This window comes from Erythranthe guttata, chromosome 9 (assembly GCF_056151865.1).
Source record: "Erythranthe guttata isolate IM_541 chromosome 9, IM_541, whole genome shotgun sequence".
NCBI lineage: Eukaryota > Viridiplantae > Streptophyta > Magnoliopsida > Lamiales > Phrymaceae > Erythranthe > Erythranthe guttata.
The window spans coordinates 14857973-14870067 of record NC_142541.1 but is presented as its reverse complement, the minus strand read 5'-3'; the positions used below and the strand labels follow the sequence as shown (position 1 = coordinate 14870067).

Here is a 12095-nt window from a genome sequence, read left to right as displayed (position 1 = left end):
CGTGTTCAATTTTTCATCAAAATAGAGTACTAAATGCCTGGAATTTTGTTCTTTATTTTTTTTTATTGTAACGAAAGTAGATATTTCAAAAGAACAATATATGTAACTCATACACTACTAACCTATCAATTTTTAGATATTCAATATTTACGACAAAAATGTAGATGTATTTATGATATGTACGTCAATTATTGAAAGAGCATTCTTCTTCAATGAATTAACCCTATAGCTAGCGTGCAACAACTCATCACATTCATGTCAATCTCTAGCTCGATCGAGGGTCTTCTGAACTATCCAGCTATCTCAAGTAATTTGCATCAAATTCGATTTTTAAATTGTTCATAAATTACTTACCTTTGATTTTGGCATACAATCAAATATTGTCTCTCAATCTTGTTTCATATTTGAAAGTGGTTGAGAAAATTATACTTAGATAGAAATAATAAAACTATGGTAATTTCCTAGTTCACAATAGTCTGATAATACTCTACGTTGATAATAGAAATTTGTTACACGTCGTACTCTACTTATTGTACTAATTGGAAGCTTAATTAAAGACTATATTTGTGTTATTATAATTGGTGGTAAAGTAGACCTACCCATTTGATATATCTAACAAAGATAAAATTAAACTATGATATATAGTTATATACAAATATGCCTTCCCCTCCAAAAGTTTTTACCCCAAATATCTATAAATAGAGGAAATTAAAGTTGTTTAATTTCTTCACATTTTTTTATTGCAACCATTTAAGCGGTGCTTCCATAATTCAAACTTAATTTAAGGCCAAACTATTTGTCGTTTGTGTGAGGGCTTTTACTCATTTAAATAGAATAGTTTGCTAAATTACGGTCACCGCTAATTTAAGGATAAATTATGAAAGCTCCCTTCATGTTTGAATAATTACAATCAACATCTTTAACTATAGATCTTCTTAAACTTAACTATGGATCTTCTTAAACGTCCATCATTGTGATGTCAAATTTAGTGGAATCTTCTAGATTATGTAGAATATTCTCCAGTTTGTACTCGTTTCACTTCATTCGAGCTCCACATTTTGAACTGAGATGATCATAAGATGTGTCTCTTTAGCTTGTAAATATCAGACTGTGTGCATCAAAAACTGCATTTTTGCACAAAAGGAGGATAAACTAGAAAACATTTCACGGAATCTAGAAGATATTGTTGAATTTCACACAATAAGGGTGAACGTGTATGAAGATTCATAGTTAAGGGGGGTTGGTTGTAATTATCCAAACATATTGAAGGTTTTTTTCATAATTTAACTTTACCTCGGGTGGTCGTAATTTACCATATATATATATATATATATATATATATATATATATATATATATATATATATATATATATATATATATATATATATATATATAAAATATGTCACTATAACGCATTTTTCGAAACATCAAAATCGTAACGAAATATATAAAAACCGTAAACTATTCATCGATACAAAATTCACTTAACTAAACTTTGGCGCACTATAAATTACAAAACTTAGCCAAACAATTTTTCAGAATTTTCATTTCATTCTCTACATAAGTTCAAAAAAAAAATAAAAAATGGACATGAATAATGTCTACAACAGCTTAAGGAGAAATGCTTCGTCGGCTCTAAGAAACGACGACTTGGAAATATTCTCGAGCTCGTCTCAATTTCACGAAGAAGAAGATGAAGAGGAAGCTTTAAAATGGGCTGCACTTGAAAAGCTTCCAACTTTCGATCGTTTGAGGAAAGGCCTTTTGCTCGGGTCCGAGGGTAGTTTCGTCACTGAGGTTGTCGATATTGCACGTGATGTCGGTTCTCAAGAAAGGAAAAATCTGCTACAAAGGCTTGTCAACGTTGTTGAAGAAGATAACCACAAGTTTCTTTCCAAGCTCAAGAATCGACTCGATAGGTATACGTGTTTATATATATATTGATCACTCGTTCAATCGTATATATAATATATATATACATGGATTAATGTTTAATTGACGACAGAGTTGGAATAGAATTGCCGACAATAGAAGTTCGATTCGAGCAACTGAATGTCGAGACGAAAGTTCATGCAGATAGCAGAAGAGCTTTGCCAAGTTTCAAAAACTTTTTTATCAACATCTTGGAGGTAAATCAAAATAATATATATATATATATATATATATATATATATATATATATATATATATATATATATATATATAATTTATATTTATTATTTAATTTGTAGTCTAAGGTATATATGCATGTGTGTACATATATATATACACGTTGAAGGGATTGGGAAGCTATTTCCACATAATCACAAGCAGTAAGAAGCATCTCTCTATTCTTCAAGATGTTACTGGTATCTTGAAGCCTGCCAGGTATACACACACATATGTGTATGGGTAAATTACGGCCACCCCTGAGGTAATGTCAAATTACGAAAAACCCCCTCATGTTTGGGTAATTACAACCACCATCAACTATGAATTCTTACACGTTCACTCTTATGGTGTCAAAATCAACGTAATTTTCTAGATTCCGTGGACTGCTCTCTGGTTTGTACTCATTTTGTGCAAAAAAACAGTTTCACATGCACCACAATATGATATTTTTCAAGGCAAAAGACGCATCTTATGATCATCTTATTTCAAAATGTGGAGTTGGAATAGGATAAAACGAGTACGAACTGGAGAATATTCCACTAAATTTACACTGCAGAGGTGTACATGTAAGAAAGATTCATAGTTGAAGGAGGTGGTTGTAATTACACGAACAAAAGAGATTTTTTTGTAATTTAACTCAGGGATTGGCCTTAATTTACCCAATATATATATAATTACTAGTACTGCTTACATTTAATTTGTATTTTCTTTTCATTTAAAAAAATATGGTATTTTAATTAAAACCGATCATAATTCATAACCAAACTGAATAAAAAAGTTTAATTCCCTAATTTATTTTGTATATCCTCATTTAGGCAAACAAGTAAATTTAAGAAGAAAAAGTAAACCCTAGCCTTCACTTGGAATCGCACAAGAATTAATAGCGTTTTTAATTTGAGAACGTTTTAATTAAAACGTTTTTAGTTAGGATTTTGAAACCAATTACCGCGATTTTCCCTCCAGATTTTGAAATAGTGAAAGCATAAGCCTACTTTCTTCTTCTAATTTGAGAGGGATTCGATTCTAATTCATCTCCCCGCAGTTTGATCTTTACATCTCACCACCGGATCACCGTCGCCGCCACCACCATCACCACCGCCACCGCCACCGCCGCCGCTTTTTTTTTCTTCCTTTTCGCTCCATCATTTTCTCCATTTCCCCCTTCCCGTCAGCAGCTTTGTATGGCGGCGAACTGCAAGGTTTTTGTGCCACCACCCTGGCGGAGACAATGGCGGCAGTGGCTAAGCGGGCCGTCGAACGTGGTGTTGGGGCCTGGGGGTGGGTGGTGTTTAGGGTTTAGGGTTTAGGGTTTTGTCTTTGTTTTTTGATTTTGATTTTGATTTTGACTTTTGGTTTAGGGGATTGCCGTTGACCCTTCACATTTTTTCCAACTGTAGAAATTTTAGTTTTGTTTATTTTAGCAAATTCAGGAGAATATGATATTCTCAGTTTTTTTTTTGTTAATTTTAACGAGCTTAATGGTGTTTTACTCTGGTTAAGGTTAGTTGATTTTCTATAATTAAATTAAACTCCAAGGATGATTTTTTAAACTAATTTTATTATTCATGCACACGACATGATTATTGTGTCGTTTATTTACTCTCTTTTTTTTTTCTTGGCAGATTGACTCTTCTTTTAGGCCCTCCTTGTTCTGGAAAGACAACACTTCTGTTAGCTTTGGCTGGAAAGCTTGATCCTGCTTTGAAGGTTTAGTTGCCAACAGATTTTTGTTAATCTAATATTTTGTTTCCATTCTCTACTTCAATTTACGAGGTCTCGATTCTGGACGAGCAGTTTTCAGGGACTGTGACATATAACGGACATAGCATGAAAGAATTTGTACCGCAAAGAACTGCTGCATACATAAGCCAGCATGATGTCCATATAGGAGAGATGACTGTAAGAGAAACATTGGCATTCTCCGCAAGATGCCAAGGAGTCGGAAGTAGTCATGGTTTGTTGCCGACTCTTGATCTTTTGGATAAATAATTTTTAAAGAAAGGAATATCCTTATCCTGGTTGTCTTTTACGTTGAATTTTTTTGCAGAAGTTCTGGCAGAGTTGTCGAGAAGAGAAAAGGGAGCAAACATAAAGCCTGATCCTGATGTGGATATGTACATGAAAGTAAGAATAGTTTCTATGATATTTAATGCAGTTTTGATGCTTACTTGTGATGCTCGGAAACTTTTGCATTTCAGTCGTGAAAAATTGAAAGAAAGTTTAGCTTGAGCTAAGTCTGTTCCTTATCATACATATATAGATAGCAGGTATGGAAGGACAAGAAGCAAATGTTGTCACGGATTATATTATTAAGGTAGTATAAGAAATTTAAATAAAATATTGAGAATTTAGGACATATTTCATACTGAACGTATATGTATCTTGCAGGTTCTGGGATTGGATATTTGTGCCGATACTATGGTAGGAGATCAGGCAATTAGGGGAATCTCTGGAGGTCAGAGAAAACGTGTTACTACAGGTTAAGATATCGCCTTTCTGCAAAAAAAAGATTTAATTGTCGGGCTCAAGCTATTTCTTAAAATTCTCGCTTTGTCTATTTCACAGGGGAGATGTTGGTTGGACCAGCCAAGGCACTTTTCATGGATGAGATATCCACTGGCTTAGACAGTTCCACCACTTTCCAAGTCGTGAACTCGATCGGACAATTTGTCCATATCCTCAACGGCACCGCTCTTATTTCGTTGCTCCAGCCAGAACCCGAGACTTACGATCTTTTCGATGATGTCATTCTGATTTCCGAAGGGCGGATTGTTTATCAGGGACCACGAGAGAACGTGCTCGAGTTCTTCCAATCAATGGGCTTCAAATGCCCCGAGAGAAAAGGGGTGGCTGACTTCTTGCAAGAAGTACGAATACGGGACAACAAAGAATTCATGAGCCTTTTTTTTAGTATCTTCTTACTGTAAGTTGTAATAACCACTTTCACTGATACAGGTAACGTCAGAGAAAGACCAGCAGCAGTACTGGAGCGACCGTTACAAGCCTTACAGATATATCACAGCAGGAGATTTCGCTGAAGCGTTTAAGTCATTTGAAATCGCACAGAAACTAATTACGGAGTTAGCAGAACCTTTTGACAAGAGTAAAAGCCATCCAGCTGCTCTGGTATCTGGAAAATACGGTGTTAGCAAAATGGAGCTACTAAAGGCTTGTGCCTCAAGAGAAATCTTGCTTATGAAGAGAAACATATTTATCTACATCTCGAGAATCATAAGGGTCAACATTTTTTTTATTATTTTATTATTTTGGATTTAGGATGTGTTTAGAATTATAATGATTTCTTGAGTATTTCTGTAGCTTGCTATAATGGGTTTCATTGTCATGTCTCTCCTCTTCCGTACAAGAATCCACCACGACTTTAACGGTGGGCGCTTGCTTGCTGCCGGTCTTTATTACACTCTCAGCACTATCATGTTCGGCGGAATCGCCGATATATCCATGACCATCCAGAAGCTTCCGGTATTCTACAAGCAAAGGGATCTTTTCTTTTACCCTGCTTGGGCTTATGGTCTTCCGTCATCGATAATCAAAATCCCTGCTCAAGCTGTTGAAATAGCTGCCTTTGTGGTAATCACATACTATGAAATTGGATATGACTCAAACGTTCGAAGGCAAGCAGCCCATTTTTTAATAAATGCCCGTTTTAAAGATTTAGCTATTTCTTGTGAATATTAATATTAGTCCAGAATGCATCTTGCAGATTGTTCAAGCAGTATTTGCTGCTCTTACTTGTACTTCAAACAGCATCTGCACTGTTCCGATGGATTGGAGCGGTTGGTAGGAATATGGTTATTGCAAACACGTACGGCTTTTTTCTGATGCTCCTAAATCTTTCAATGAGTGGTTTTGTCCTTTCAAGAGGTATTATTAGATGTTTATTATGGATTCATATTATGCTTCTCATACTTAGACAGATTTAGTTCCTCGTTTTTTTGTTCATTTTTTATCAACGCTTTCCAGAAAATGTAAAAAAGTGGTGGTTATGGGGTTACTGGTCCTCAGCAGTGATGTATGCAGAAAATGCGCTTATTGTGAACGAATTCACGGGGTATAGTTGGAGAAATGTATGTTTAAACGTATTTGAATATGCTTTTTGCATCCAAATATTGCTTTTCTTTTGCAATCTTATAAAGCTGATATTCCGCTTTACTTCTCAAAGATTTCCTCAAAAACCAATGTGCCGTTGGGAGTTGAGGTTGCGAAGTCTCTAGGATATTTTCCCCAAGCATACTGGTACTGGATAGGATTTGGGGCATTGTTTGGCATGGTGCTTTTATTCAACTCGTGTTACATTCTCGCTCTCACGTATTTAAGCCGTGAGTATATAAAATTTCTCCATCTTAATAAAAATCTTTGATTGTTGGAAGTTCGTGATTTAATGTATTCCCTGATATATTCAAGCACTGGGAAAGCCTCAAGCTATTCTGCCACAAGTACTCACAAAGAATGAGAATGATAATGATAATGATAATGATGTTGTAACTGAAGAGAACGGTAAGTTGTTTTTAGTAAGAACTTTGCTACTTATTTTCATCCCAGAAGAAAATAAACTTGTACGTTTGAAATTTTTTATTTTTGTGCGTTACTTTATTATGTCTGAATATTGAATAAAACCCAGGGAGGAATGATCGAAACAGAAAGAGGGGTGGAGTCGTTCTTCAGTTCGAACCACACTCGATCACATTTGATGAGGTCAAGTACTCTGTAGAGATGCCGCAGGTAACTTGGAAAGAAAAAAAGTAAAAAAAATTAAACATTCAAGGAAATAACTTTTCAAAAATGACTTGCAGGAAATGAGAAACAGTGGTGCCGGTGAAGATAGAGTGGTTCTTCTGAAGGGTGTTAGTGGGGCTTTTAGGCCAGGTGTTCTCACTGCTCTCATGGGAGTTAGTGGGGCCGGTAAAACCACACTTATGGATGTTTTAGCCGGTCGAAAAACAAGTGGATTCATTGACGGTAATATTACAATATCTGGTTATCCGAAAAAGCAAGAGACATTCGCTCGGATTTCTGGATACTGCGAACAAAACGACATCCATTCTCCCTGTGTCACAGTTTACGAGTCGCTTCTTTTCTCAGCTTGGCTGCGTTTGCCCCCAGATGTTGATTATGAAACCAGAAGGGTTAGTTTTATATTTACTGAAATCTAATACTTCATTGGAGGATTAATCAATTAGAAATCAAGACATCTTATTATTATTTCTGACCGGATCACAGATGTTAGTGGAGAAGGTCATGGAACTTGTAGAACTAACTCCATTAAGTGGAGGTTTAGTTGGTCTACCTGGAGACAGTGGTCTATCGGCAGAGCAGCGTAAGAGGTTGACCATTGCAGTTGAGCTTGTGGCAAATCCATCAATCATATTCATGGACGAGCCGACTTCAGGCTTAGATGCAAGAGCTGCTGCAATTGTGATGAGAACTGTCAGAAACACTGTTGACACTGGAAGGACAGTTGTCTGCACTATTCATCAGCCTAGTATCGACATTTTTGAATCTTTCGACGAGGCAAACAAAACTGAGAACTAGAATTACCTTTTTTTCTAATATAGTGTTTGATTTAAAAAAAATAAAAAAAATAAAAATCATGAAATTGGTAGTGTTTGGAATATGCAGCTATTCTTGATGAAGCTAGGAGGGCAAGAGATATACGTAGGGCCATTGGGCCGACATTCTTGCCATTTGATCCACTATTTTGAGGTAAGAACTCAAGAACTAACTACTTGTGTATCGTATTTTTTTTTTATAAAACATAGTACTATGTTACATTCTGGTCTTAATCTCTTATACAGGGAGTTGAGGGAGTAACGAAAATCAGGGATGGTTACAATCCAGCAACGTGGATGCTCGAGGTTACTTCTTCAAAGCAAGAAATGATTTCGGGTATTGATTTTGCACAAGTGTACAGAAACTCAGAACTGTACAGGTCAGTTCGTTTTTCGATGAATACTCTAGTTCGTGCATATTTTGAGCATTATTGCTAATGACAGATTTGTGCATGATTGTTCAGGAGGAATAAAGATCTGATCAATGAGTTAAGTAGGCCTAAACCCGGTGCAATAGACCTGTATTTCCCAACTCAGTATTCACAGCCTCTGTTCACTCAATGCATCGCTTGCCTATGGAAACAACATTCGTCATACTGGAGAAATCCTTTATATTCTGCAGTAAAAATCTTGTACACAACTTTCATAGCATTGATTGTCGGTTCGATGTTCTGGGATCTTGGTTCTAGAAAGTAAGCAGAGCAAAATTTTATTTGTTATTGACCTCGGTAAAAAAATAAAACCGACTGTTTTTGCTAATTCTTTGCAGGGGTACTAAACAAGACATTTTCAATGCTATGGGCTCTATGTATGTTTCTGTTTTTCTTCTCGGGATGCAAAGTGCCTCGTCTGTGCAGCCAATTGTAGCTATCGAACGAACGGTATCTTGTCGGGAAAGGGCAGCTGGCATGTATTCTGTCTTGTCGTTTGCCTTCGGACAGGTGACTACAATTTAGGATACTAAGAAATACAACCACCTTAACCAACATATGTTGTTTCTAAGTTTTGCTACATTTGTACAGGTTGTTGTTGAAATCCCGTATATTTTTGCTCAGACGGCTATATTCGGGACCATCGTATACGCTATGATGGGATTCGAGTGGACAGCTCAAAAATTCATGTGGTATATTTATTTCACCTTCTTCACACTATCCTACTTCACCTTTTTTGGCATGATGGCAATAGCCATGACTCCAAATCAACAAATCGCAAGCATTATATCGGCTACATTTTACTCGTTCTGGAATCTCTTCTCCGGATTCGTGATTCCAAGACCAGTAAGTTCTTTCACTCGAGTTATTAAAAAAAAAACGTATTATTTTCTTTTATTTTTTTTTATTTTTTTGGAAACAGAGTACACCTATGTGGTGGAGATGGTATCACTGGGCGAGCCCCGTGGCGTGGACATTATACGGTTTGGTCGCAACGCAGTTTGGAGATGTTAAGGATGAGTTGGATCAGACAGGCAAATCCGTTGGAGATTTCGTGACGAGTTATTTCGGGTTCAGACGTGATTTTGTTGGTGTTGTTGCTGTTGCGGTTGCTGGATTTGCTGTTCTTTTTGCTGTCTTGTTTGCATTATTCATCAGGGTGTTCAATTTCCAGAGGCGATAAATAGTTCTTCATCGGAGATTCTTGAGACCGGTTCTAAAAGCTCGAGCCGAACTTCATATATTATCGAATGAAAAATGTAATAACATTAATAAAAAATCATCATGATTATTTGAGAAGTTAAAACTGACTCCAAAGTAATTAATATTGTCAATAACACAATAATTAATTATGTAATTAGTAACTACACATGTAATTAATTATTTAACATTCCATAGCTTTTTCCAGCTGAAATTATACCCTTTCTTCTTCTTCTCCAACAGCTTCTCAATCTGTTTTTCCATGTTCATGCACTGGCACTGGAGCACAAGTACGTCTTCCTTCAACCTTTTTATCTCCATCTGCGTGATAGTCTCTCTCTTCGAAACGCACCGGGCGGGCCCATCCAGCCCGAACATTCCCGGGCTGCGGGCCCCAATGAGGGACCCACTCCAGTCGATGTTCTTCACGATCTTGTTCTGCTCCGACAGGAGCACTTGGATCACCGCCCGAACGGGCAGCCGCTCGTTTTGTGCTGCGTGGTGTGACGCCTCTGCCGAAAGCTTTTTGCTCTCGATTAGACCCCACACTCTCTTCCTCTCTTGCTTTGTCAATCCCGGATGTGCCTGTGTGTACAGTGGCGGAGCCAAAATTTTATGTCTCGAGAAGCTAAATAAGCACTAACAATTTTCTAGGAGCTGATAATACTGCCATACACGAAAATTAATAAATATTTATAAAAAAATACTACTAGGGATGCGAGAAATATTGGGGGGCCCATGTCCCCCGACTCTGTGCTGACTTCGCCGCGTACTACACATGTATTCAATTAAAAAAAAACATGCATGAATTGAGACAAAATCTTTACTTGTAATTAATAAAAAAACAAATTTTGTTTGGGTGTTATATTCAATATATTTAATATATTGTATTGAAAGGTATGTATCATGTATATGGCATTATTATTACCTAAGGGTTCCCTATCTTGTTAACTCTTTTGCATGAAGAATCTTGTGTTGGTGACTACTCAATGTAGCCCTCACTTTTGAGTAATTTATATATTGTCCTTAAATTTTCCACTACGCCCCCGTTCGATACGCTGATTTGATCGATTTTGATATATTACTAATTTTTTTAATTTGAAAATCCGACATAGAGTTGATTTAATAAACCGAAATGATTAAACATCAAATCATCACTAAATTAGTGGTTAATTGTACGAGTTTATTGAATTCAGCACCCATATATTTAGTTTAATTGCTAAAAAAAATCCGTATTATAAATATTAGCAAAAAACTCTTATAATGCAATTAATTATTTTAGCAAAATATCCCCTAAAAACTAACTACTTTAGGGGTTGTGTGCTAAACGGAACGTATTATAGGGGGGTGTCATTGCTAATATATGTAACACGGAGGATTTGTTTGCAATTTGATATAACATAAGGGTACTAAATGCAATTAACTCTTAATTGCAAGAACAGGACTTACTTTGAGGTATGTATCAATGGCGCGATATATTCCGTCATCTGTAGAGCGTGCATGGCTGGGAAGTGCGCCGGCGAGGTCAACGAACTCGGTCAACCCCAAATTGGAATCCACCGCCGCCTCAGCCAGATACAAATCCACCAGCTTCGCCACCTTCATCAGGGCGGCGCCGCCCCTGGAAACATCCTCGGAGTTCACGAACCCGTTCACCAGCCGAACCACCAGCTCGAAATCGAGCAGCGTGGTGCTCGTATGGCTGAAGGACGGTATCATCAGCTCCTCCAGCGTGGCGCCGTCGAGCTGCCGGGAAACCCGGTTCTCGAGGTCGGACCGGAACGCCGGCCCAACTCCGGCCATGTTGGCCACGCGCAGGACGCGGAGTAAAAAGTTGCAGGGGATGGAGTCCTTCTCCGGTGGGAGGATTCCGATTAGGGTTTCGATGAAGAGCTTCTTCTTCACCCACGAAGCGGTGAGGCTTTCCGGCGAGTCGTCGCCGGTGGGCCCGACGGGCCCGGTCAGGGCGGCCCGGTCTCCGGATAAATCGGGGAGGCGTTTAGAGGCGTAGTGGGCGATGATTGAACCGATTAAATCGGGCCGGACCCCGTTCCCCTGGAGGCCTGAAAGAATCTTGATGAAATAATCGGTGTCGGAAACGCAGGCGTCGTTGAACCAGCATTCGGCGGCGAACGACGTTAGCTTGCCGGATAATGCTACGGATTCCGGTAGCCCGCCAAGATTCTGCATTTTTGTTTCTCTCTCTTCTTTTTTGTTTTAGTGAGAGAATTAAATTTTTATTGTTATGCAGAGTCGTCACATTAAGTAGGAATTATATAGTTCACTTCACTCATCAGTAGTTCTTTGTTTTGTTGGTAGACTGTCATAGAAATTGTATTGGAAATGACGAGAATGCCCTTGGGGTAGTTAATGTGTGATTTTTTTTTTTTTTTTTTTTTTTCTTATCGTTCATCTGTGAACGTTGGTGGTGAGGGAACAAGGATAAGAGAGAGAGAGAGAGAGAGAGAGAGAGAGAGAGAGAGAGAGAGAGAGAGAGAGAGAGAGAGAGAGAGAGAGAGAGAGAGAGAGAGAGAGAGAGAGAGAGAGAGAGAGAGAGAGATCCTTTTGAAGTCACTGTCATCTGTTATGTGGTGTTGCTGTAGTATAGTTTTCATCCTTCTTCATATGTATTGTAACAGAGAATAAACTTATCAAGGGTCATTGGATGGAATATTTGCATTCAATGTCTTCTTTTCATATATATATATATATATATATATATATATATATATATATATATATAT

At 37.6% G+C, this 12095-nt stretch overlaps 2 protein-coding genes across 4 annotated transcripts; one reads left to right on the top strand and one right to left on the bottom strand.

The window, feature by feature from the left end:
• Positions 1 to 1394: 1394 nt before the first annotated feature.
• Positions 1395 to 9457, top strand: LOC105975646 (pleiotropic drug resistance protein 1). Of its 3 annotated transcripts, XM_088823058.1 has the most exons (24): positions 1395 to 1921; positions 2008 to 2131; positions 2281 to 2369; positions 3776 to 3860; positions 3948 to 4107; positions 4201 to 4277; positions 4414 to 4467; positions 4542 to 4632; positions 4719 to 5020; positions 5109 to 5390; positions 5472 to 5785; positions 5875 to 6035; positions 6135 to 6238; positions 6334 to 6490; positions 6576 to 6668; positions 6793 to 6893; positions 6965 to 7297; positions 7392 to 7682; positions 7791 to 7874; positions 7967 to 8100; positions 8185 to 8412; positions 8490 to 8661; positions 8743 to 8997; positions 9074 to 9457. In XM_088823058.1, the coding sequence occupies exons 1-24, from the start codon at positions 1587 to 1589 to the stop codon at positions 9332 to 9334; spliced, it is 4287 nt and encodes a 1428-aa protein (XP_088679184.1). In that variant the 5' UTR covers positions 1395 to 1586; the 3' UTR covers positions 9335 to 9457. The 3 variants fall into 3 exon arrangements, with proteins under 3 accessions (XP_088679184.1, XP_088679185.1, XP_088679186.1); XM_088823060.1 differs by lacking the exons at positions 1395 to 1921; positions 2008 to 2131; positions 2281 to 2369 and adding an exon at positions 2985 to 3653; XM_088823059.1 differs by lacking the exons at positions 6135 to 6238; positions 6334 to 6490; positions 6576 to 6668 and having other exon boundaries at positions 1407 to 1921.
• On the bottom strand, positions 9395 to 11867 carry LOC105975648 (Phototropic-responsive NPH3 family protein). Its single transcript, XM_013000842.2, has 2 exons — positions 10801 to 11867; positions 9395 to 9936 (listed from the first exon to the last, which is right to left on the bottom strand). Exons 1-2 carry the CDS (start codon positions 11539 to 11541, stop codon positions 9532 to 9534), a joined length of 1146 nt encoding a protein of 381 aa, XP_012856296.2. The 5' UTR covers positions 11542 to 11867; the 3' UTR covers positions 9395 to 9531.
• Between the last annotated feature and the right edge of the window lie 228 nt (positions 11868 to 12095).

Coding starts and splice junctions, on each gene's coding strand:
- LOC105975646 (XM_088823058.1), top strand. CDS start 1,587: ATGGACATGAATAATGTCTACAACAGCTTAAGGAGAAATGCTTCGTCG. Junction 6,894..6,964: donor ACTCTGTAGAGATGCCGCAG/GTAACTTGGAAA, acceptor AATGACTTGCAG/GAAATGAGAAACAGTGGTGC. Junction 8,101..8,184: donor AGAAACTCAGAACTGTACAG/GTCAGTTCGTTT, acceptor ATGATTGTTCAG/GAGGAATAAAGATCTGATCA.
- LOC105975648 (XM_013000842.2), bottom strand. CDS start 11,541: ATGCAGAATCTTGGCGGGCTACCGGAATCCGTAGCATTATCCGGCAAG. Junction 9,937..10,800: donor CCATTGATACATACCTCAAA/GTAAGTCCTGTT, acceptor CTGTACACACAG/GCACATCCGGGATTGACAAA.